Raw genomic sequence first — 24,156 nt, forward strand, 5'->3', positions numbered from 1 at the left:
TTCAAAAATAAAATTAACAAAATAAAGTAATTATATGTACAAAATTTCATAAAAACATAAATGATACATTCTAAAAAGAAAGATTAATTATTTACTATCATATCAAGATTATTTTCTAAAGTTTTCCTTTTTCATAAAATCACATTATATTTAAAAATATTTTCGTTTTAAGTTTTATAAATATTCACTTTATCATATATGTTATTTGAAGATTACAAAAGGGAACATAAAAAGAAGATTACATTAAATTTTGTTCACTAAAGATATCTTAATATCATTATTTATGTTATTTAAATTATTTTTTAATAATTTGAGATATAGATTGATTTAGATAAAATGCTTCATACTTTTAAAATATATATTATGTTGTTTAAGGTTATGTTTTAAAAGGGGAATTTGTTTCTTTCATTTAAAATCAAGATTATTTTGTAAAATTTTCTTATTATGAATTACACTATATATTTTTCGTTTTTAAAATTTAAATTTTTCTTTTATATAAGTTTTTTGAAAAAAAAAGTAAAAGGAAACCCTAAATAAAAAAGGAAAAATAAGATAAAAATAAATATTTAATAATAATTATATATATTTGATTCATTAAGGGTATCATTGTAATCAACCACCGTAAGAGCTAACGTGAGCGCGACACGTAAGAAACTGACTTCTCAAATAATATTATAGAGATGCCACTGAACATTTAATTAATCTTCCTATATTAATGCTTGTCTTTTTCAGTTATTTAATGTGTGTTTCCTAAAATTCTTTTTCTTTTTTGTTTAATTAATGTATTTCCAAAATAAAATTCTATTTAATGTGTGTTATCTTTTTATGATTTTTCATCTTTATCTGTTTAATTAATACATTTCTAAAATCGAATTCGAAATAAAAAAGTTTGGCAACAATAACTAATAAACCTAACTTATATTGTTCAATGTTTTTTTCCTATTTTCTTATATGTGTGTGTGTGTGTGTTTGGAAATAATTAATAAACATAGCTTTAAATATTTAATAAAAAATATTATTTTTTAAATATGTAATTATAATTTTATTATTTATTAGTAATAAATAAAAATAAAAGTCACATTACAATAATCATTTATATAATATATAATATATTATGTCACATATATTTTTCATATAAATAATACCACAATGTAAGTTCAGTATGATAAATGTTGAAAATATAAAATATATAACACCATATATTTTATACAATATATCCAACAATTTTATCATACATTATCATAAATTTTGATCCATAAAAAAATATATTTGTACGAATATATTGGGTCATATTCTAAAAGTATGGATTATACAATTGATGGGTTGTAAAACAAAATAAAATTACTCAATATAAATTATAAATTATTTTGTTTCAAAATGTCATATAAACAATAATCGGATAAATTTTGAAAAATATATATTATCACTTATACAGATAAATACTTATTACAAATTTAGATCACATTCCTAGCTTTTTTAACTAATTAAAATTTTCAAAAAAAAATCTATTTTTTGGAAACTTTTCTAACGTGATTTAAAATATTTTCACAGTGCATACACCTTTTCTATTTTGAAAACTATTGATACAACTATATAAATTAAATATTCTATGGAAAAATTGTCTATAATATTTTTATTTTCTTATAAATGTTATAACTAATGTATCAATTTTTAATATCATACTAACTCATATTTGTATATGTTTTTTACTTTTAGTTCAGAAATTTATTTTCTAGATATTTTATACATAAATCTAATTATACAAATGTTTGATTTGTTTATATGATGTCCAATAAATATTGGTCATATAATTTACTGTAGAACGTAAAAAAATTATTCGATGTAATTAAGGACATTGTTATTTTTAAATATATTATATTAGTACAAACCATTTATAGTATTTAATATAAACAAAGAAAAAAATGAAAACTGATACCCGCTCGGTCGAGCGGGTCAAAATCTAGTTTTGCTTAAAACACATTTCAGTTAATCAAACTTGACAGGTATAAAATAAATTTGTTCTGTAATAGCTTGTTGAATGTAAAATTAACCACGAATATATAAAATTAAATTTGATCTGCCTGTAAAACTTTATATTGATCTGAAATAGCTTGTTGAATGTAAATATTAGTTTGAACCTTCCTATTTTACTTTTTATGTCTAGTTCTTTCAATGTTTTCTTTAATTTTGTACATGCAAAAGTTTATATTGATCTTCTTATACAAAAAAAACTTAATGTATACTTGCTCCTATTACTTTTAAATGTATATGATACCGATTATAAGCCCATGTCACTCGTCAACATAACTAAACCATGGACAGTGGATTAAGGGGGATTAAGGGGATGCATTCAATTTAGCATTTGATGTGATTTGATTTTTAATGGAGTTTTAGATGATTCTAATAAGTTGCAAAGATTTAGGTGATTTTTGTTAAACTACTCTAGAATATCACATAAAACAATGAGATTTGAGTTTTTTTTTTAACTAAGAAACTCCACCCAAACACCCTAAAATCACCTCAAAATTTTAAAACTCCACAACTTAAAATATTTTCAATAACAGTGGATTTTAGAGTATTTTACGAAATGTCAAGTTCAATAACAGTGGATTTTAAATGAGTTTTTTCATATTTGAATAACAATGAATTTGTTATTTTAATACAAATCACCTGAAACTTTCGGTTTAATACACCCCCTAAATATTTTATTCATTGACACATAAACATAATGAGTTTCCATGTTTTAGATTTTGTCAACCATTCTCTAAAATAATCACAAATATATTTAAATATATCCATACGAAGAGCATTTACTTTTATCAAATGACCTTTTCTGATTCTACCACGTTTACATCTGTTGCTAACTTAAATTGTTCTCCTCTTTCTCTGTTTCTTCTCGTTCTGGATATTTGTTCGAGTCAAATATCAAGCGATTCTCCACCATGTCCACTCTTTTCAGACTTTCCTAGTCCTAAACAAGTTCGGATGAACGCATCATGTCCAGCTCCGCCAAGCCAACGAAACTGTACAAAGTAGGGAGATAATATACATATTGGTTGTTGCGATGCTTACTTATACATTGAACTCAGCACTGGCTCTCGGAACATTCTGAAATTATGAATCAGGATTTTGTAATCAAAGAAGGAGAATATTAACTCATATTTTATTTTTGATCGATTGGTAGTTTCTCATATTTTAATATCCAATCTGAGAGAATCTGATAGACATAAAAGAATGGAAAAAGGATCGTGGACAAAAAATGATCGTGATGGTTCGAGTAACTGTTGCCATATACGGAACACATCAAACCATGGTTACACATAAGATAATACACAGATTACACATAATATATAATCATTTGGTAGGTTTATTTGACAATAGCATACATATAATAAGTCTATGCAAGTAAAGTTCATTAAATAAATGGTTTGAGGTGAATCAAGAGGATGACAAGTAACCAATGGCATACTTGTTAATAACACATGATGAGAATATTTGTTTATAAAAGTTCTCCTCAAATAATAAGAAGGAGATTACAAAGGATTTGTTTGACAGACATAAACATAATTCAAACTTGGCCTAATAACTCTTTCTTGCTCTATAGGTGTATTAAAATAGAAAAATTTACATGTGGAGACACATTTTGTCTTCCCAATTACATGTTAGGACACATCTTATTTTAGGCATACTTTTTTCATGCTATTTGTGGAGACAGAAACCTTGAATCCAGTTTTATGTCTGAATATTTATATAATGTCTTAAATTCGATTTAATTTGATTTCTTTGTAAGGTTTCGACAAATAAATCAATCCTCGACGTATCTAACGACGGAGAATCAGCCGGACGTATCGTCAATTCGTCATCGGTCTATACGGCGACGAGTGGGAACAGCTAGATTCAGCAGTACTGGAGAAATGATATACCGATTGAAGAATCGGTTACTGAAGAAAAGATCAAATCTTTTTTAGCTCTGTTTTAGATTTTAGCTGTTTCAATTCGAAAATTGTGAAAAGATGAAGCCTTTTTTATATTCTTCTTATGCGTTTGTTAAAAGATAAGTTTTTGATGTTTTTGGGGGTGTAGATACTTGGACATTAGATTGGTAATGGATTATGTGGTCGAGTTTGCTGTTTATGAAGGGTTGGACTTGGAGAATGGAGACTTTGTGGTTATTAGACAAGTCTCTTCGGAGAATATTGTTCACGAGGACCTCAGCACTACAGTGGCTTGTTACTTTTTAGCTTTCTATCTTTGTTGTTTTTATCGTCTTATTAGTGTTGAGACCAAATGTACTTCTATATATACACTAATTAACTTGATCCTCCTGGTGGTGTTACATGTGGATGTAAACCTTGCAGAGATGGGGGAGTTAGGTGGTGTTAAATGTGGATGTGTTCTATATACACAAAACGAATACACTAACTTGATCCTCGTGGTGGTGTTACATGTGAAGGAATGGGGGACTTTGGTCCATGAAATCTTGTCCACAATTTTTTCCATGTGGATGTAAACCTCTAAGGAGTGGGGGACTCTGGTTCTACGTACACGACTTGAATTTACAGATTTCTTCTACAAAACATTGTCCACCATTCTTTGTTTACAAAAAAAAACATTGTCCACCATTCTTTGTCTATGTCCACCATTCTTTGTCCATGTCCACGTTTTAAGAAATACGTATTCTTTGTAAACTATTTGTATATGTCCACATTATTCATACACGTTTGTTATGTCCATATCCACAGATTTTTTGTGTGTTAATATTGGTGTGTATATATATATATATATCAAAATGAATATTTAAAAATAGATAATTATATATATAAATAAGGGACAATTTGAAAACTACTCTATAATTAGTTTAAATTTTGATAAATACACCTTCTTTATTATTTTTGGAAAACTACACTTTGTTAAATATGAAAAGACATTTTTATCCAAATTAGATATTTCAATAATTAAAATAAAAATTCGAAATTATTAATAATATAATTATTTATGTTTAAGATAAATCTGTCTTGAGATAGATATATCATTTTACTATAATTTTTTGAATAACAGGGATATTATGAAAGAAATAAATTATGATTTGTTTTGATTTTCTCATGAAGTTTTTATGCATAACTTTTTAGATTTCGTAACATAACACTATAACAGAAATAAGTTGTCCAACTATTCATTCTTTCTTTTGAACTATCTAACTACTCATCCTTCCTACAAAAAAATTCACTTCCTTCTCTCCAAACATATTCATTCTTGACCAGTAGGTGCCAAACAAGAAACGATTCCAACAGTGGAATGAAGAAGTGAGAACAGAATCCACACTGTCAAGATCCGTACCAGTACGCGGGATCCTCATACTTGAGCTGTAGACCTCGATGTCCCTGCTTTAGCTTCGATTATAGAGAGGACAGTCAACGCGGACCACCATGGGCAACATACGATTGGTAGCATCCATCTCTCGTGATACTAACAGCAATCTACATTGCTACTAAATTAGCAGACTGTGGTACCACTTCTAGACGGCACTCTTGAAACCGGTCAAGAGAACTAACTGTCTAGAAGATCTCTTTGTGCAAGTCCCGGTAGTCAAAAAGATTTTGGAGAGCATTCTGAACTTGGGCTGATTTTTTTTCACCACAACTCTGTTCCAATGTAACTGAAAAGATATCACTCGCCCAACCGATGGCTCGAAGCACTGTTGAGGCTCTACCACTATGCACTCAAGCAGCTCCTCTGACGTCACGCACCATCAAGACCCACCACTTTGTTGAGAATTGCCAATCCATGAGATGGCCACATTTTTGTTATGAGGAAGCCATCCAACAACTATGTTACTGTTTGGTTTATGTTAAACTTTTTTAGGAATATGAAAGTGATCTTTTGATTATTGTGTTTTTACGAATGTTTCATTCAAGTTGTTAGATAGTAGATATAGGAAATCGAAAGAAAAAAATGTTGTTATTTGAGAATACTTTCATCTGTGCATGATAGAATTGGAAGAAAACGTCAGTTTAGACATAGGTGAAGAAACAAACCTCTGAATAAAAGCAAGATTTTTTTTTTGTTTGAAGGAGACGAGACATCTAACTTGTTTTTAAAAAAAAAAAAATTAAAATTAAGATATTGTGTATATATTGTAAAGATTTTTTAAACAATCTTTTATTCTTGAACTTTTTATTTAAATATTAAATAAATTATGATGATAAATATTCAGATTGGATAATTTAGTAAATTCATATATGCAAAAGTGCATTTTTCAAAAGAACTTAAATAATGGTGTAATTTTCAAATTAAAATCCTATGCATGTGTATTTCTCCAAATTTCCCCTATAAATTATTGTAATAATTATACTTATTTTAGATATCTTAAATTCTGAGATAAATCAATTGAAAACATAAAATGAAATAAACAACAGTAATATAAAATAACTAAAAACTTTAAAATTGTTCAACCACTAAACATTAACTCACGGAATTGTTTCTTTTATTTAAAGAAAAAGCTGCAACCACTCCGTACAGACCAAAAGCACAACTAGTTTCTTTTATTTGGAAGGAAAAAAAAGTCCAAAAATCAACTAGAGAAAGAGAAAGTGCTTCTCAAGCATAATGTGTCTTAGGATGCAAATAAAAAGACGAAAGTGTCTTATAAAGTAATCCACTCATGAATTATTAGAGCTTGCCACATGACCAGACAGATCTAGTCAAGGTAAAACAATTATTGCCACTACACCACTGACTGCAGCTGCAATTGCTCCGACCACAAATGCTGGTAGGTTTCCACCTCCGAACCACGAATCGAACTGTCCAGCTCCAAGCGACACAACCATTTGTGGTATCACGATTGCCAAATTTAAAACTCCCAGTGAAAGTCCTATACATAGAGTTGGTGGTACATTATATTCGATATTTTGACATTATTATTAAAAAAACCCATCAATAATTCAAAAGAAAATTTACGTACCTTGACCAGCGCCAGAGTTGCTTGAGATTATGGAAGCTAATGCAAACGGAATACTAAACGTAATCTATAGTAATCACCAAGAAAGTAAATTAAACGAATGGATATATATTATAAGAGTAACAGAAAAAATGCAAGAGGAGACAAAGATGGCAACTTACAGCAAGTGGAATACCAAGAATAGCAAAGAGAGTCAATGCACCAGCTCTAATGCCATCGGTCGGACCGGCCAATTCACCGGCGGTTTTCCTGTGAGCTTCAGCCAACTTTGTAACCAAAACCGTCATAGCCAAACACACTGCAAGAATAAAGTTCACAACTCCCCAAAGTCGTTTAGCACCTCCCATTTTCCGACTAATCCATTCAATACCAAGCGACATGAATCCAAGAACGATGGCATTTATCATCAGTCCCAACGCACCGGCTTGCACTCCTTGGTTGTAAAGCTTCTTCAAACCATCGTTCCCGCTCGAGTCTCCACCGTACACCTCACGACCCATCCAATCGGTATCAAACAGAAGAAAAGGGAACCAGGCGATCCAATTAATGGCAGTGACGATTATCAGCATCCACATGGGACGTTCCATCACCTTGAAGGCTTTGATGATCTCCCCGAAGAAGGGTGTCTTCACGTCGAGGTCTTCCTTTTCCGGCAACCATTGCTTGTCTTTAACGTACCAGAGCGATGATATGGTTACGAACAAGAGTAAAATGATGGAGAGGAAGAAACAGCTCTTGAGATTCGCGCAATAAATATCACACGCTCTAGTCATCGTGAAGGGGAAAGCCTTGTGTAGGTTGGTGTAAGAACCCGCCGCGTATCCCAATATGTTTCCAACCGCCATGAAAAAGGAAAAAAACGCGTTTGCGGTTCGCGTTTTCCTCGCGTCTCCCGCAGCTAAGTCGGCTAGAAAAGCACGACAAGGGCCTTGGAGAGTGTTATTCGCCACGTCGAGGATCCAGAACCCGAGAGCGAAGAACCATATGGCACGCACCTTCACCTTGTCCTCGAGTTTGTCTCCTGCCACTTGTCCGAGATCAGCGGCGTACCCGATCAGTAAACCAGCGACTACCACGAGGATGGCTCCGGAAGCGATGAAAGGACGCCGACGACCGAACCTCGACGTGCATCGGTCGCTGTAGTAACCGACGGTCGGCTGGACGAGCATGCCGGAGATGGGACCGCATAGCCAGATGAGAGAAGACCACTTGTGTGGGATGCCGAGGAGCTGCACGTAGGGTGTCATAAGAGATAGCTGTAAGGCCCATCCGAACTGTACACCGGCGGCGATTGAAGAGACGGATATCATCTTTCTCAGTGGCGACGGTTCACCAAACTCCGACGTCCACTGTGTCTCTGGAACCACCGCATCATCGTTCTTGGGATTTTCAGTTTGGTGGGGACTCATGTCGACGACTCGCAAACTTGTTTGATTCTTGTTTGTTTGTGATGATGAGACTAGAGAATGGAAGTTGTGTATTTATATGCAAGGTGAGATGTTGATTTGTATCTAATAATAGATTGTTTTCTATACCTGAATATCTGTTTTGAATTTGGAAAATAGCTATTATGGGAAGTAGATACTTGTAATGTATGTAATCCGTATGAGATTTGTTTATCAATAAGGGTTTAGTCAAAACGTAAATGTCGGTTAAGAACTGTATTAACAGAAATCAGTTTTAAATTAATTCATATCTGTAATAATCTTTTGAAAACGTCATAGACACTAAAGAAGGACATTAGACCACTTCCATCGGCAGTTCTCAAGGATGTTTGTAAATCAGAAAAACAAAAAAAAAAAATGAAAAAGAAAAAAAAAAACTACAGAACCGGTGTTTAGTATGAGACTTTTAGAACTGGTAAGCACCTCTCATGTGTCACTTTCTTATTGATCTCCATTTTATGTGTCTCTCTCCTTTGTCGGCGTTTTGATCGGAAATCAATTTTTCTCTTGATCCTCCAATCTCGATCACTCCATCTTCTCTCCAGATTATGATCTTGATCCATCTAAGAACCCTAATTTATTATTCTCTCCTCTGTATCCCCTCATGTTGAGATCACAGGCTTCGTTTGGCTCCTCTGCGGCTCACAGGACTCTGCCATGATTGTTGATGCTGAATCCTCCTCAACAAGGCTTCTCCACAGAGAAGAAAAAGAAACCGAAGTTTGTAGGAGAGATTGTAGTTTCATGGCCGATCAAGAAGAGCCGAGAAGTTACTAGTCAGGTCAGCAACAGTAATCTTGGCTTAGCTTAATGGTCTGGTTAATCTAGTTTACTTGTGGTCATTACTTGGGTTTTAAGCTATGTTATATTACACTTTGATTGGAGTAGGGATGAATGAAGAATACAATACTAGATAGAAACAACAATTCTACATGGTCCCTATTTTCTGATAAAAGGCAATTGATGCTGGCCATTGGCAGGAGATTGGTTTGATTACTGTCTTCACTCTACATGCGAAAAGACATGAGAAATACAGACCATTTTGAATTGTTCCTACCCTCTCTGTTTTAGAATTGGGCAAAACTTCCAACACTGTCCACAACCTCGTATTCCTCATTACTCAGCGTTGATACACCTACCAAATTCATCGAACACATTACACTTCCATAGACTGAATTTACCGAGAAGAGCTACATATAAAGAAGAAACTAGTTACCATTCGTTTCAAATAAACGTCCATTGCTCTCACTGTCTTTTTTCCAAAGAGAAGGTTACAACAGCCTCATGTTTATTTGAATTTTTTATTATGCTTTTCTTTCATGTTTGTTCAAAATTTTAAATTATAAATTTGTATTTTTATTTTTAATATGTTTTTATGTCATATTTGTTTAAATTTTGTGAAATCTAATAATTCAATTTCGAAAAAAAATAAAATTTAAAAAACCTCAAAGAGGTTCTCCCATTGGACCATGCCAAATTTAATTACATTACCAAGGGTTCTAAACTTCACAAATTACAAAATTAAACTAATCTGGGTTCTAAGTTCTAACTATTGGACATGGTCTTAGTTATAATGGGTTTTGAAAACAAAACGGTTTAGAGGCCCAATATTTTATGGGCTTTATTAATAATGGGACTTAAGTTTAATGGTTAGAAGACGTGGAGGAGGTTGAGAGGATTAGGTTAAAACACTGTCTCCCTTATATATCGCTTTTTCTCGCTTCTCTTACTCAATGTTACTGTATTGGCAGCAAATTAGAGTTTATTGTATTGAATTTATGGTTTTTAGTTCGCTCAGCCCTTAAGATCGCCTTCCACAAACTCTCAATGGAAGCGTGTCGAGTCATAGCTGCGCTAAATTGAACTTTTATAGGGTTTGTTTAGTTAGGGTTCTCCTAGTTAACTTACCCCTCTCTCCCCTTCCTGGTTTTTCAATCAGCTCGAGATGTTTTCGAAATTAGAATCTGGAGTCAAGATCCCTATTCGTCGTGCTCTTCGGATAAAAGTCTTTAAAGCTTTTTGTCTGCTAGAGATGTCAGCGTTTGGGGATTTTCAGGCTCTATTTCGATCCTTCAGTATCTCGAGCTTTATTATCTGGTCGGATACATATTATCATTGGTTGATTGATTTTTTTTTTCTGTCGGAACGGTGGAAAATGAGGAACAAATAAAATTGTGAATCAAGACTTTATTTGTTTTGAGACTATGTACCTAATTTTGCTTATTGATATTCTGATTCCACCGATGAAGTACTGATCTATTAGTTTTACTGATTGGCCTGCTGATTTTTCTGGATTTTTATTGTCAAAATAGTGGAAAATGAGGAACAAATAAAGTGTGAATCAAGACTTTATTGTTTTGATAATATGTACCTAATTTGCTTATTGATATTCTGATTCCACTACTGAATTAAGTTTTAGTATTATTGACGGTCCAGTTTTGCTATTTTTTCCTTGGTGTTTATAATTCTTCAATCTTCACACTTAAAAACTTTCAAACCTATCTTTGTGGAAGAACTACTCGAACATTATGTCTGAAAGCATTGTCTTATTAGTTATAGCGACAGTTTCTCTTTGCATAACGTACTCATTCTGGTGATTCTCCTGAACTACATATCCACAGACATCGAGATCACAACAATTGGAACTTGCTATGGTTTTGAAGACTTAAATTTACTTGTAAATTGTAATCCATATGAGATTCCATTAGTAGCTCTTTTATTTATTAACAAATCCATGTATGTTGCTCGTTTTGAAATATTGATTCTGACTATAAAAATGTTGCCTTTCCTCATTGTATTTGTATCTATTGTGATTATCCGGTTGTTTACTTATGCTGATTCTGATTATACACATGTCACCTAGCGTGACATCTCCAATTTAATTCAAAATTGGCCAGTTTAGGCCCATCAAAACAAATACTAATAAAAACATAACCAAGTGAAATTAAAATATAAACCGTCTAAAGAAGCCCAACGAGAATTCAATTTAATTTTTCATTTAGTACTATAAATATCGCAAGTGGAGAGATTCGTGTTCGATTCTATAGGGTTCCGATCGAGCGAAGAGGAGGGAGAGAAAGATGTCATCGTCGACACTCCTCGAGCAAACTCGCTCCGATCACGAGGAGATTGAAAGATTGGAGCGATTGGTTGGGAAAGATCTACAGACCGAGCCGTCCTCGAGCAGGGACAGATTGGTACAGGGCCACCGTGTCCGCAACATGATTCACTCTATCATCCGTACCATCGAGAAGCTTGTATGTTTACGCTCCTCCTCCTCTTCTTATTCTCCATACTTTTGTCTGCTTATGCTTTTTATAGATTAGAAAATAAGCAGCTTTTGTCTTTGGCTATTACTTGAGCTTTAGGCTAGGTTTTTTGAATCTGTTTCTGTTTGTTTTTTTTTTCTTCAACAGGTTTGAGTCTTTACGATTGGGAAGAAACTGCAGAGGTTGGTGTTGTGAATCTTTACACAAGATGAATGGGGCTTCTCTGGTTGCATATTAACAATCATAGAGGCCACTTTAGGCTCTTTTTTTTTTTAACTGTAAATGTCTTGTAGTTCGTATCTGTAGATGCCTTTGGGGTGATTTAAATCTAACCGTGATTCTTGTGTTGGCTGTAAGGTTGAAACTTATGAAGATAAGGATGGGGCTATGGATGATGAGATTGCTGCGCTTGGTGGCGTGACTGGGACAGGGATTAGCGTGTACAGTGCGTTTTATGATCGTTTGAAAGAGGTTTGCTTTCTATCCTTTTTGTGCATCTTCCTTGCTCTTATTTTTTTCAATCTTTCTTTTTTTTAGAAACAATGGTACTATCTTCTTGAATGGATTGTTTATCAACTGATGAAACTATCAGATGTGCAACTAATTAACCTTTTTTTTTTAACAAATTATAGATACGTGAGTATCACAGGAAGTATCCTTCTGGACCTCTTGTTGATGCCAGCGCTGACTATGAAGCACTTTTGAAGGTGGAACCAGTTATATCTTTCAGTGGAGAGGTAATTTTCTGTTTGACTTCTTATTTGTTGTCTGACTCGGATTTTCATTTTTTGAGAACATTTTCTTGAAACATTTTCAACGCTACTAGCTTCGTGGTGGTTTATAGAATTTATAAAATTGTTAAATCTTCTTGTGCGCTGTGCAGGAAGGAGTTGGTCGATACTTGGACTTGCATGATATGTATAACCATTACATCAACTCTAAATTCGGGGGAATGGTAGAGTATTCTGTTTACCTTGATGTCTTTTCTCATCCAGAGAAAATACCGCGCAAACTTAAGTTTCCAAGGTAGGCATTTCGTTCATTTTTTGTTATACGTAGAAAGCCTTCATAATTGTTTCTAGTACCCGTATCTGAATGGCTTTCCTTGTTGTCTTACACTCTGTCCTTATAGGCAATACATGAAGTATATGGAAGCTCTGCTAGAGTACTTGGTCAACTTTTTCAAGCGAACGGAGCCGTTGCAAGACCTTGACAAAATGCTTTCTAAGGTTTTATTATATGCTTTATTATTACTACCGTAATTCAAGTTTCATCAAATGCTGTGCGTGCAGTTTGATCTCTTGAAATTAATATGTTGGTTTCTTGCAGGTTGAGATTGATTTTGAAGAGCGATTTGCAGATGGAAAAGTAGTAGGCTGGGAGAACCATGGCCAGGAAAATGAACTTGTTCCATCTGAGCATACTGTCATAGATCTTGGTTACTACACCACAGCCGAGGAATTGATTGACGTGGGACCTGAAAAGCTGAAGGAGGTAATGACCACGCTTCTTGTTTATATGATCCCTGGAGAATTATTCCCCTAATTATATTGTCTCTTATGTGACTCAGGCGCTGGGAGCTTTGGGACTTAAAGTGGGTGGTACTCTGCAGCAGCGCGCCGAGAGACTCTTCCTGACAAAGGTTCTTATTACACTTGATTTTAATCTCCTAGAAACTCATTTCGATTTCAGTTCGTCTTATGAGAATTGTGTGTTTCTGCTGTTTAGTAGCTCTGTTGTGTTCTTTTAGTATGTCAATTGTGGTAGAATTCTGTTTGCAGCTTATGTTTTAACCTGAGCTTATCTTACGCCTCCGTTAATTGATTTCTGTTTATGTTCAGCATACGCCTTTGGAAAAGCTGGATAAGAAACATTTTGCCAAACCTGCGCTCAAAGGGAAACAAAACGGAGATGCCAAAGCAACGCAGGAGCCAGACAGTGCTAAACAGATTGCACTGACAGAGGCCAAAGTGAAGAAACTCTGCAACTTACTTGATGAGGTTAGTTGATGGAAGTACCTGTTTTGCTACATCTATGTTTGTTTTCTCCCTAAGCTTGCTTAGTTGACATTTAACTCTCTATGTTGTCTTGTAACTTTATGTAGACAATCGAAAGGACTAGGCAAAACGTTGTAAAGAAGCATGCCTTGACGTATGCAGAGATGGAGGAAGAACGCAAGGGGGAGGAGGAACGGGCAGCAGAGATAGAGAGTGATGAAGAGGAGAGTGGTTTTTACAATCCACTGGATCTGCCAATGGGTGTGGACGGGAAGCCGATACCATACTGGCTCTACAAGCTTCATGGCCTTGGCCAGGTATGTATGCAGTAAGAGTTTATTAAGACCATCAATGTTAATACTTCAATGGGACTCTACTCAAATCTGTGTGTTGTTATTTTTGGGTGTAGAAATTTGAATGCGAGATATGTGGAAACAGTATCTACAAGGGGAGAAGGGCTTTTGAGAGACATTTTAAAGAGTTTAAACACCAAGATGGAATGCGTCGCTTAGGAATCCCAAACACAAATAACTTCAACGAGATCACTTCGATCAAGGTATATATATTATCATTACCAAAGAAGAAAACTTTGATGTTAGCTTTAAAGCAAAGTAGTTTTGGTTAATTTTTTGATGTGTGGTTTTGTTGCAGGAAGCGGAAGAACTGTGGAAAAGGATACAGGAGAGGGAAGGAGTTAACAAGTGGAGGCCTGAGATTGAAGAAGAATATGAAGATGGTGAAGGTAACGTTTACAACAAGAAGACTTACTCTGATCTTAAACGTCAAGGTCTCATCTAACTGATCACAACAATTCAGGAATGTTAAGAGGCTCTACTTGATTACATCTCCTTGCTGTATCACTTTAACTCTTTATCAGACCATTTGTCAAGTATTGTCTCTGTTTTAGTTTCTTTTACCTTGACACTTTTCTTTCCATAAGCTCGACCTTGTGTTATGTTTGTCGACCGAGTATCGATGTAAAAGCGTTACAAAAGAGAAGTTCTCTAGTTATATGATGCTTCTCACAATTTGATAATTTACATTCACAAAAGTAATTTCGTTTCTCTAATTATTTCTCATTTCTAGAGACATTCATCTGATCCTCTGTTAGTTTTGGAGAATTTCATTATAGAATCTTTTGTCAACCGTGAATACATAGTTAAAGCGAATAGCAGCAGTAACATAAAACAAAGCAAAAGAAGCAAACAAAACTTGCATTGATTCATCATCTCCCAGCAATTGAAATAAGACAAAACTTGGAACATAATCTAGAATAGCATTACATAAAAACAAAGCAGCCAAGCCAAACCTTACATTAATTCATCATCTCCCAGCAATTCTCATCAAAGGAGCAATAACACCCTGAATCTCCAAGAGAGACTGTTGAATCTTAATCTCGTTATTGACCTCCCTCTTCAGGTTCCTGAGAATCCCTTTAAACTCCTCTTTACCGTTGATATCCTCACCTCTAGTCTCCAAAACCTTCTTCGTCAACGCCATCAACAACTTGGAATACCTCTCCACGGTACAGTACCTCTGCAAGAAACCGAGCAGCAAACCCAGCTCACCTTCCTCCAGATTCGACACGCACTTGACCATCTTCCTCCTCGCCACCAACTCCTCCATCACCGCCACCACGTCGGCCGGTTTCTTCCCTTCCAAAACAGAGACCAACGCCTCCTTGTGTCTGAACTTCTTCAGCAGCTTGTCGTGCCTCGTCAGCTTCACCCCTCTCCTCTCTTTCACCAAGTAATCATCTTTCGACGGCTTCTCGCTCTGCCCTCTCTGGAAATACCTGAAGTAACTCGGCCTCAACGCCCTTCTCCTACTCTCATCTACTTCACTCATCACACTCCAAAAACTCGTCACCACCTTCTTCTCCTCCTCGTCTCCAACCTTCTTCTTCTTCTTCCCAGCAAACACACCCTTAGACCCACCGATAACACGAACCGAACTATCCGGAGAGATCCCAACGGACATGAGAGGAGCTGGAAAACTCATTGAGTAAGTCACCTTCCCCCTCCCGTAATCAAACACCTTCATGTACCCATCCAAAGCAACACTAACAATCCTATTCTCATCCACCATTCTCCCCACGCAAAGAGAAGTCACAGTCTTGTTATGACTCTCCATCGAACAAACCATCCTCCCTCCTCCAATCAAATCCCACACCTTAACACTGTTCAATCCAGCCGTCGCAATCATCCCACCAGACGGCAAATAGACAACATCCTCCACAGGTCCTCCGTGGTTGATCTCAGCGATCCATCTCGAATCCCCCGATCTCGCGTCCCACACCTTGACGGTGTGGTCGTACGAGCCTGTGACGAACACCGAATCGTTCACCGGGGAGGAGTCTCCGCATCGGACGTAATCCTTGTGTCCGAGCAGATCGGAGAGGACGGTGGCTCCGGCGACGTCCCAGTACTTGACGACTCCGTCGTCACCTCCGGAGATTAAGTGGAGCTTGTCGTGGACGGGGTACTTGACGAACCGCGCCGCCGCCTTGTGGGAGCGGAGGCTTCGGAGAGCCATACGCTCCTTGACGTCGAAGACCTGGACGAGGCCGGAGAGGTCGGACGCGGCGAGGAGGGCTCCGTCGGAGCGGAAGCAGACGGAGGAGACGACGTCTCGGCAGGAGAAGCGGCGGGAGGGGGAGAGAGTTTTGGAGGAGAAGAGGGAGACGGTGGTTGAGTGCGCGACGGCGAAGGAGTGAGGGTGGATCGGAGAGAAGGCGACGGCGGAGACGGATGATTCGAGGTCGGGGATCGAGTGGGGTTTGAAGGAGGACCAGTATCTCGAATCGGGCGTCTCCGGTTTGGAGAGTGGTTTGGGAGTTGATTTCGGTTTAACCGGGAAGATCTTCGACGGTTGGTGATCATTTAGTCGAACTCGTAGCTCCTCCTCCATTGCTTTGCTGCTGTAAGAACTTGAGACTTGAAACGGGGGCGGGGTGTTAGGGTTTAAGCGATTTTAGAAGACAATGCTATCTCTCATACGACTCTGGTTAGTTAGGTAGGGTTCATATAGCTTCTTTGGGCCTTGAAATGGGCTTTTAATCACCTTTTATTTCACAGTCCAACAACGGCCGGTGCCAGCGCATTTCGTTGACTGTGTATCTCTACCGTTAGATTTAAAACCTTATAATCCAACGGATACAAATGAAATCCACCAAAAATATGACCGTTGGAAGCGAACCGTTGGCTCCTCTTACATAAGAAAGCGCTCTCTCCCATCAGAATCTCTCAGTTCCCCCCACAAACTCTTTCACCAAGAGAGCAAAGATCACGAAGAGTAAGAATCTGTTGAAGATCAAATAATGGCGACGAGAACCAACATGCCTGAACAAGTCAGAGGTAATGCTCAATCTCCGTCTTTGTGTGTTTTCGTTAATTTCGAATCGATCTGATTTAAATCTGCTTTTGTTTTAATTGAATCTGGGTTTTCGATTGAATTAGAGTAACTCGTTTGCCCTAACTTGGTCCCGATTTGAAATAGTCTCGACGATACAGATCCCGATTTAGGTATTCTTGATTCAACGAGATCAGATCTTGATGTGTTTTTCTATTTTGATTATGTGGAAACAGGTGTTCCCGTCGTCGCGGATGGTGTAAAGATCCAGAGCAAAAACGGCGCCGTCGTCAAGAACAACCGCCGTGCGCTCGGTGACATCGGAAACAACCTTGTTTCCGTTCCCGTGGTTCATCAAGGAGGGAAGCCTCAGCCTCCGATCAACCGTCCCATCACCCGAAGCTTCCGTGCTCAGCTGCTAGCCAACGCTGCCCAGAAGCAGCCAATCAACGTCGAAAACAAGGCCGTTAAGAAACAACCACGACAGCCTCTTGCTCCTACAAGAAACAACAACCAAGAAGCTCAAAAGGCGGTTCCCAAGAAAAACCTAGTGATCAAGCTTAAGCAGCAAGAGACCAAACACGCTCAAGTGGTGGTTGAGCCAGCGAAGGAGGTGGAGAAGCCAAAGGTCTCACCTAAGAAGAAGAACGCGACCTACTCGTCTGTTCTCAGTGCTCGGAGCAAAGCTGCGTGTGGTGGTGGTATAACCAACAAGCCGAAGAAGATTCTGGATATTGATGAGTCAGACAGGGATAACCACTTGGCGGCTGTTGAGTACGTTGACGATATGTACTCGTTTTACAAAGAAGTGGAGAAGGAGAGCCAGCCGAAGATGTATATGCACATTCAGACCGAGATGAACGAGAAGATGAGAGCTATCTTGGTTGATTGGTTGTTGGAAGTTCACGTCAAGTTTGAGCTTAACTTGGAGACTCTCTACCTCACTGTCAACATCATTGATCGGTTCCTCTCTGTGAAAGCTGTCCCCAAAAGAGAGTTGCAGCTGTTGGGAATCAGTGCCTTGCTCATCGCTTCCAAATACGAAGAGATCTGGCCACCTCAGGTAATAATAACATATTCCTTTAATGAAGATTGGTTTTGTGTGTTTATATGTTACTGATATGGTGTGTGGCAACGTGTAGGTGAATGATTTGGTGTATGTGACAGACAATGCTTACAACAACAAGCAGATTCTTGTGATGGAGAAGACCATCCTTGGGAACCTCGAATGGTACTTGACAGTGCCAACTCAATACGTGTTCCTTGTCCGTTTCATCAAAGCTTCCATGTCTGACCCTGAGGTGAGTTGAATTTTTTGCTACAAAGTTTTGATTTTGTTTTCATACGGTTTAGATTGGAAAGAGACTGAGTTTTGGTTTTTGTTGTTGTTTTTGTGCTCTAGATGGAGAATATGGTTCACTTTCTTGCTGAGTTGGGGATGATGCACTATGACACGTTGAAGTTCTGTCCTTCCATGCTTGCTGCTTCGGCTGTCTACACAGCGAGATGCTCACTGAACAAGACACCTGCGTGGTCTGAGACGTTGGAGTTCCACACAGGATACGCAGAGTCTGAGATTATGTAAGAACAGAGAAGACTTCCATATATATGTGTTTGTTCTTGTCTCTTGATTGCAGAGACTGATATGCTTTGTTATATGTTAACAGGGAGTGCTCAAAGCTTCTAGCTTTACACCACTCGAGATGTGGAGAGAGCAGGCTACGTGCTGTGTACAAGAAGTACTCCAAGGTGGAGAACGGAGGTGTTGCTTTGGTTTCACCAGCCAAGTCGCTCTTGAGTGCTGCTCCTCCTCTTCATGCTTAAGCGATGGGAACAAAGAGTCGTTCATCAGATCTCTCTCTGATTCAACATGAAGATTTGCTTTTAAAGAAAAAACCTCGTTGTTGTTATGAGTTCAAGAAGTAATAACGAATTCTTTTATGAGTAAAAAACAAACATGTCTGTACTGGTTTCACCTTTTCTATTACTAATAGATAAGCTTTCTGATGTTTGATTGTGTTTTGCTTGCATCTTGCTTAGTAGTCTCTTTTGTCGGTTAATCACAGTCCATCATAATATACTAATTTAACTATACACCTTCACAAAACTCGTGCTCACACGTCCTGACAAAGTAGGAGAAGCTGAGGGGTGGTAACAACAACAATAACTCCAACTTAATACTTTGTAGCAATGATACTTCTAAACATAGAGTAAAAACTCTTGACCTTATTTATCATGGTACTGAGAGCTTTGATTAGCACATTGGTACACTCTTCTTCTCCATGCTGTATCCAAATTACCTGTTGGGGGCTTGTTCAACACCGAAAGAACCTCGTTTTGTGTCAGACCACAACTCTTCAGGGTTTCAAACGTCAGAGTAAACAGAAGAAAGAATGCATCAAACAAACAAAAACAAGTAAGAAATGAGTAAATAACTCTTTCATAATACACAACAAGACAGTTTGGCCGAGTGGTCTAAGGCGCCAGATTTAGGCTCTGGTCCGAAAGGGCGTGGGTTCAAATCCCACAGCTGTCAAATAATTTTATTTCTTTTGTTTTTTTTATGTAACAACATCAGAGAATGTTGGGTCATCATCAAAACCAGAGTAACAATGTGAAATTTTTATATTACCGTTAATAACAGAAAATACAACAACAGATGATAAAGTAAACAATATACTTCTTAGAAACTCAAGCCTGAACCTCTCAGTTTCTCCTCAAAGATCACGTCGATTCTGCTCTCCATCTCAGGAGTGAGATGATTCTTCCAGTCCCCGACTTCTCCTTTCCGGAAATAGAACTTGTAATCCACCCCGTTAACGTTTTTTCCCGACTTGTTAACCTCCAAGTCGCTAAGACTACGCAGGGAGCAGAGCTCCAAGATCTTGTCCACACCTCCCCTCTCTTCTTCTTCCTCGGTGAAAGGACAACCCAAGAACTCAGCAAGCCTCTTGAGCTGAACACGAGGCTCTTCTTTCATTTCCTCGTACTTCATGAAAAGAACACGACTCGGATCTTCCAAGCTGCCTCTCCAGTAGCTGAGGACTTGGTCCCAAAAGGGACCGTAGAAGGCGACTCCACTGCACAGCGACTCGAACAACGACTCGAGAACGGTTCTAGTCAGTTCGACTCTCTGATACTTGCACACGAAATACCACATGGAAATCAAAGCGTCCTTTGCGTTCCTGCACATGAACACGATCTTGCAAGGAGAGCCCCTGAGACCTTCTTTCAAGGTCTGCAGAGGCATGTGAGTCGCAAACAGCCTCGGGGATGAGTACTTGGTTAGGTCCGGTGATGAGCTTTTGAGATACAGATTGTTCTCCAAGAACGGTACTATGTCGTGAGGATTATCTGACAGCAGTGGATGATTCAGAGGATCGTTAGATCTCTCCAGGAGTGCGACCGTGAGTGCCTTGAGCCAAGTTGTGCCGGATTTGGGGAAGAAGCGAGGATTATATCGGTGTCTTGCGGCTGAAAGTTGTTATGGAAATTGACGACTGCTTGGAGAGTGTTGTAGTAATACCAACATCCTTGGTACTTGCAGAGGTTCCCATGTAAATATTTGTCTCTAGGAAGTGAGGAGATCAGTTTCTTGGTCTCTTCGCTTACTTTGTCTTCTCTCAAGTTCATGGGAAGTTCATTGTGATCCATGTTTCTTTGTTTGTTACTCCTTTGTTTGTTTCAGAAATGTGCTTTGCTTCAAAATGCAATCACAACTATTTAACTCCTCACGAGATGGATCAATCAGATTAATGTTTTGTTTTGTTTTGTTTTTAAGTATAGATATTGTTATTCTAAGCTATAAGATTAATTAATATCATAAAAATATAATAAATTATTAATACAAAATTGGGAAGAAATCTTCTACAAGATATATCTTGCACGTTAATCATGCTCTAAAGCGTATATGTTTTGGACTCACGTCACTTGCAAGTGTTGCAACAACTAATCAGGCAATCAGAGGATTGCAAATTATTTAAATCCTTATAATAAGATGGAGGAATCCGATTCATATTGTTTTTTTTTTTAGGAACAACTCCGTATATATATATATATATATATGGGGATTCTTGTAGCGTGCAACAACTGATCAAGCAATTAGAGAATTGGTATTTGTTTAATTTCTCAGGTAAAGGATGAATTTAATTATTACCTTGTGTTGATTTTCGAATGATGGTAGTAGGAAAAATATATAGCTAAAGCAACGTCTTAACTCTTAAGTCTTAACGCAAAGCTGCTAGCTGGTCATAGTGTCACTGTTTCCTACTTCGGTTCTCTCGTCTCTCCCCTCGACTGTATACATATGTAAACACACAAGAGTGAGAGAGAGAGAGAGAGAGAGAGAGAGCAAAACCCAATAACAGCTGAGTATGTCAGGTTCTTGACGTTCTTGTTCTTAGGTGAAGACACAGAAATGAATAAAATTACAACAAAATAAAGATAAAATAAGAATAATTCGTTTGTTTGTCAAAACACTCACGGATGTAAGGAGAGTAGCATCATCAATGATGTATATGAAAAATATGAAACGTAGGAAACAAAAATTGAGAGTCTGAAGGCTCTTCTCTTCTCTGTCAAAACCAAAACCCTCAAACCATTGCAGCAGCTCGAGGGCTCTGAGTAGCAGAATCTACCATGGCAAATCCATTGGCTTCTACATGACCATTCTGCTTAGCACCCACTTGAACCACTTCTTCTTCTTCTTCACTCTCAGCTTCATCATTGTTCCCATTCTTGAGCACCTTTGCCAGCTTCATCCCTTCCTTGTTCTCCATCTTGTCGCACAGACTCCTCAGCTCCTCGGTGCTAAGCGACATGCACAGATCCTCCACGTATGCAACAGAGATGCCAAGCAGACGCTGAGACAGAACAGGTGCAGAGAGAGTCCTGAGCCGGCTTCGTTCCTTGGAACGGAGCTTCTTCTCCTTCTCCTTGTTTTTCTTCTGCAGCACAGCAGCCTCTGCAGCGAGTTTAGCTTCCTCTTCTTTCCGCCTCTTCTCTTCCTCAATAGCTGCAGCAGCCTCATCTTCCAGCTTCTTCTTGGCATTAACTTTTTCATCCTTCTTTGCCTGCTTCTTAGCCTTCTCCTCCTCCTTCCTCTTCACTATCCTCGGATCCTTCTTGTAAGCATTGTCGACAAGAGTCCTTATCCGAGCATACTCCTCCTTCCTCGCCTTCTGAGTCTTCCTCGCATTCTCTCTCTCCATCCACCTCTTCTCCTCACGCGACTCAGCTTCTTCGAGATCGTGCTCCTCCTCTTCAGGAAACTCTCTCCAGCTTTTGAAAGCGTACCAGAAGTTGTAGTACTTATCAACCTCTTTGACCGGCGTGTTCTCATCTCCCAGATCAGGCACACGAGAGTTAACAGACCACCTCGCGTTCCTCTTAAACGCTGGACCAAACACCTTGAAGAAGTCCTTGGGAGCACAGTCGCTCGGCACCGCGTCATCAAACTCATCAGTAGAGTCGAATATTCTTCTCTTGGTCTTGTCCATCAGAACCTCATACGCTTCTTGGATCAGCTTGAAGTGAGACTCAATCGCCTCCTTTTTAGCTTCCTTCGCTTCTTCACTCTCATCAGTAAGAAGGAGGGCGGCAGCAAGCTTGTCAGGGTGATGCTTCAGAGCAGCGTCCCGGTAGCTTTTCCTGATCTGATCCTCTGTTGCGAGATACCTCAAACTGCCCAAACCCAACAGCGCATAGTGATCATGCTGTTCTTTCTCCTCCTTCCCTGACTTCTTCTTCTTCTTCCCCTTATTGCTGCTGTTGTTCTTGTACGTTTCATAAGAAGGAATATCCTCCACATCCACATCGTTTGCTGCTTTCTTAGGAGATGCAGAAGAGGAATCTTCTGTTTCCCCTGTGGCTTTCTTTGCACAACCACTAAGTCTGAGAGCAGCGGAATGAAAGGAATGACCAGCAGGCTCAAGGTTTAAAGCCTTCACAGGGAGAGAATTGGAAGAAGCATACAAAGGTTTCCCCTCCAAAAGCTCATTAGAATAAGTAAGCAGCTTAATAACAACAGAGTTACTCCCCAAACTCTGCTTCATGATGAATCACTCTGTAGGAGGCTCCAAAAATCAACCAGAATCCGAAAAAGTGAGCACAAACGTTTAATACCTGTCACAAAGAATAAGTCTCAAACTTCTCAGCCAGCAATACACATAAACTAGCTAAGAGATTCAAGAAAATACACACAAAAATGCAACACATCAGCTAGTACATCAATAAAGATAGAAACTTTTCTCTCTTTTTTTTTTTAATTCAGACATGTTTCTCAACTGAACTCTCTTGTAACAGATAGCTAGATATAAAAAAACAGAACCAAGCAATCAAAAACACACAAAGAACAGCGTCCCAAATTGAAGGAACAGTTCTTAAACCCTAGTTGTGTTCATCATCTTCTACATAAACAATAAACACTTCCTTTCAAGTAAAGCTCTTTAAGCAAGTATACAGCGTATGATATGTTTAAGCGAAACTAGATTCCTGTAAAACAGAGCAGCTAAGTGTAAAAACAGAACTTGAATGAGAAACAGTTCCTAATCTTCTACATAAACAATAAAACACATGAAAAAAAATCCCTAGCTTTCGTCTTTTCCACAGTAAAGCTCTCTAAGCAAGTACGAAATGTTTAGGCGAACTAAGAAACCCTAAATCGATCCATCTGGTTTATCGGAAAGCAAAAAGAAGAAGCTTAAGCTTTTCTTACCAAATACTTGAGCTTGCCGTCGCAGTTTTAACCTCCGAAGTTATCGCAGTCCCGAAAGAGACGGTGAAGTTGAAGGAGAAAGTTTCAATTTTTTCAGGAGGAAACGGCGGCGGAAGCTCAATGAAGAGAGGGAAAGAGGAGAGAGCTAAAGAGAGAAAGTTTGCTTAAATAAAAATAAAGTGGCAACTCTCTCACTCTCCTAAACCTTGTTGTTAACACACTCAACACTCAAGGTCTGGACGTAACCCTTATTTGGTTTAAACCCGATAACTGTAGGCTTCGGCCCATTAAAATAGAAACTTGGCCCATATTGAAACATTCCAGGTCTTTGTCTATTGCCTTCATATGGAAACTTGATACTGCCACTTTCATGCATCTCTTAGGTTACAATAATAAAATGTATGCTCAGAGTCACACTTAG

General features: G+C 37.9%; 5 protein-coding genes, 3 non-coding genes and 1 pseudogene across 10 annotated transcripts; 5 read left to right on the forward strand and 4 right to left on the reverse strand.

Moving 5' to 3' along the window:
• Window positions 1–6,462: 6,462 nt before the first annotated feature.
• LOC108833620 (sucrose transport protein SUC8-like) lies at window positions 6,463–8,407 on the reverse strand. Of its 2 annotated transcripts, none has more exons than XM_018607032.2 (3): window positions 7,120–8,407; window positions 6,962–7,014; window positions 6,463–6,871 (listed from the first exon to the last, which is right to left on the reverse strand). In XM_018607032.2, exons 1-3 carry the CDS (start codon window positions 8,365–8,367, stop codon window positions 6,670–6,672), a joined length of 1,503 nt encoding a protein of 500 aa, XP_018462534.1. In that variant the 5' UTR covers window positions 8,368–8,407; the 3' UTR covers window positions 6,463–6,669. The 2 variants fall into 2 exon arrangements, with proteins under 2 accessions (XP_018462534.1, XP_018462533.1); XM_018607031.2 differs by having other exon boundaries at window positions 6,962–7,025.
• A 2,147-nt stretch (window positions 8,408–10,554) lies between these two features.
• Window positions 10,555–10,643, forward strand: LOC130510320 (small nucleolar RNA snoR120). Its single transcript, XR_008943997.1, has one exon. It is a non-coding gene; the product is annotated as a small nucleolar RNA snoR120 (small nucleolar RNA).
• Window positions 10,644–10,717: 74 nt separating this feature from the next.
• Window positions 10,718–10,803, forward strand: LOC130510321 (small nucleolar RNA snoR120). Its single transcript, XR_008943998.1, has one exon. It is a non-coding gene; the product is annotated as a small nucleolar RNA snoR120 (small nucleolar RNA).
• Window positions 10,804–11,405: 602 nt separating this feature from the next.
• LOC108846219 (splicing factor SF3a60 homolog) lies at window positions 11,406–14,653 on the forward strand. Of its 2 annotated transcripts, XM_018619444.2 has the most exons (12): window positions 11,523–11,660; window positions 11,820–11,854; window positions 12,030–12,143; window positions 12,305–12,409; window positions 12,556–12,698; window positions 12,805–12,901; window positions 13,002–13,166; window positions 13,243–13,314; window positions 13,514–13,672; window positions 13,777–13,986; window positions 14,079–14,225; window positions 14,321–14,653. In XM_018619444.2, the coding sequence occupies exons 3-12, from the start codon at window positions 12,060–12,062 to the stop codon at window positions 14,465–14,467; spliced, it is 1,329 nt and encodes a 442-aa protein (XP_018474946.2). In that variant the 5' UTR covers window positions 11,523–11,660; window positions 11,820–11,854; window positions 12,030–12,059; the 3' UTR covers window positions 14,468–14,653. The 2 variants fall into 2 exon arrangements, with proteins under 2 accessions (XP_018474945.2, XP_018474946.2); XM_018619443.2 differs by lacking the exon at window positions 11,820–11,854 and having other exon boundaries at window positions 11,406–11,660.
• Window positions 14,654–14,867: 214 nt separating this feature from the next.
• On the reverse strand, window positions 14,868–16,675 carry LOC108833616 (protein SLOW WALKER 1). The gene has a single exon (XM_018607025.2). The coding sequence runs from the start codon at window positions 16,577–16,579 to the stop codon at window positions 14,993–14,995; it is 1,587 nt and encodes a 528-aa protein (XP_018462527.1). The 5' UTR covers window positions 16,580–16,675; the 3' UTR covers window positions 14,868–14,992.
• Window positions 16,676–16,873: 198 nt separating this feature from the next.
• Window positions 16,874–19,029, forward strand: LOC108833617 (cyclin-B1-2). The gene is made up of 5 exons (XM_018607027.2): window positions 16,874–17,025; window positions 17,257–18,083; window positions 18,163–18,321; window positions 18,423–18,601; window positions 18,688–19,029. Exons 1-5 carry the CDS (start codon window positions 16,989–16,991, stop codon window positions 18,842–18,844), a joined length of 1,359 nt encoding a protein of 452 aa, XP_018462529.1. The 5' UTR covers window positions 16,874–16,988; the 3' UTR covers window positions 18,845–19,029.
• A 447-nt stretch (window positions 19,030–19,476) lies between these two features.
• Window positions 19,477–19,556, forward strand: TRNAL-UAG (transfer RNA leucine (anticodon UAG)). Its single transcript has one exon. It is a non-coding gene; the product is annotated as a tRNA-Leu (tRNA).
• Window positions 19,557–19,620: 64 nt separating this feature from the next.
• LOC108833618 (cytosolic sulfotransferase 1-like) lies at window positions 19,621–20,777 on the reverse strand (annotated as a pseudogene).
• Window positions 20,778–21,438: 661 nt separating this feature from the next.
• LOC108847968 (uncharacterized) lies at window positions 21,439–23,891 on the reverse strand. The gene is made up of 2 exons (XM_018621358.2): window positions 23,736–23,891; window positions 21,439–23,143 (listed from the first exon to the last, which is right to left on the reverse strand). Exon 2 carries the CDS (start codon window positions 23,071–23,073, stop codon window positions 21,613–21,615), a length of 1,461 nt encoding a protein of 486 aa, XP_018476860.1. The 5' UTR covers window positions 23,074–23,143; window positions 23,736–23,891; the 3' UTR covers window positions 21,439–21,612.
• Between the last annotated feature and the right edge of the window lie 265 nt (window positions 23,892–24,156).

This window comes from Raphanus sativus, chromosome 3, assembly GCF_000801105.2.
Source record: "Raphanus sativus cultivar WK10039 chromosome 3, ASM80110v3, whole genome shotgun sequence".
Classification (NCBI taxonomy): Eukaryota; Viridiplantae; Streptophyta; class Magnoliopsida; order Brassicales; family Brassicaceae; genus Raphanus; species Raphanus sativus.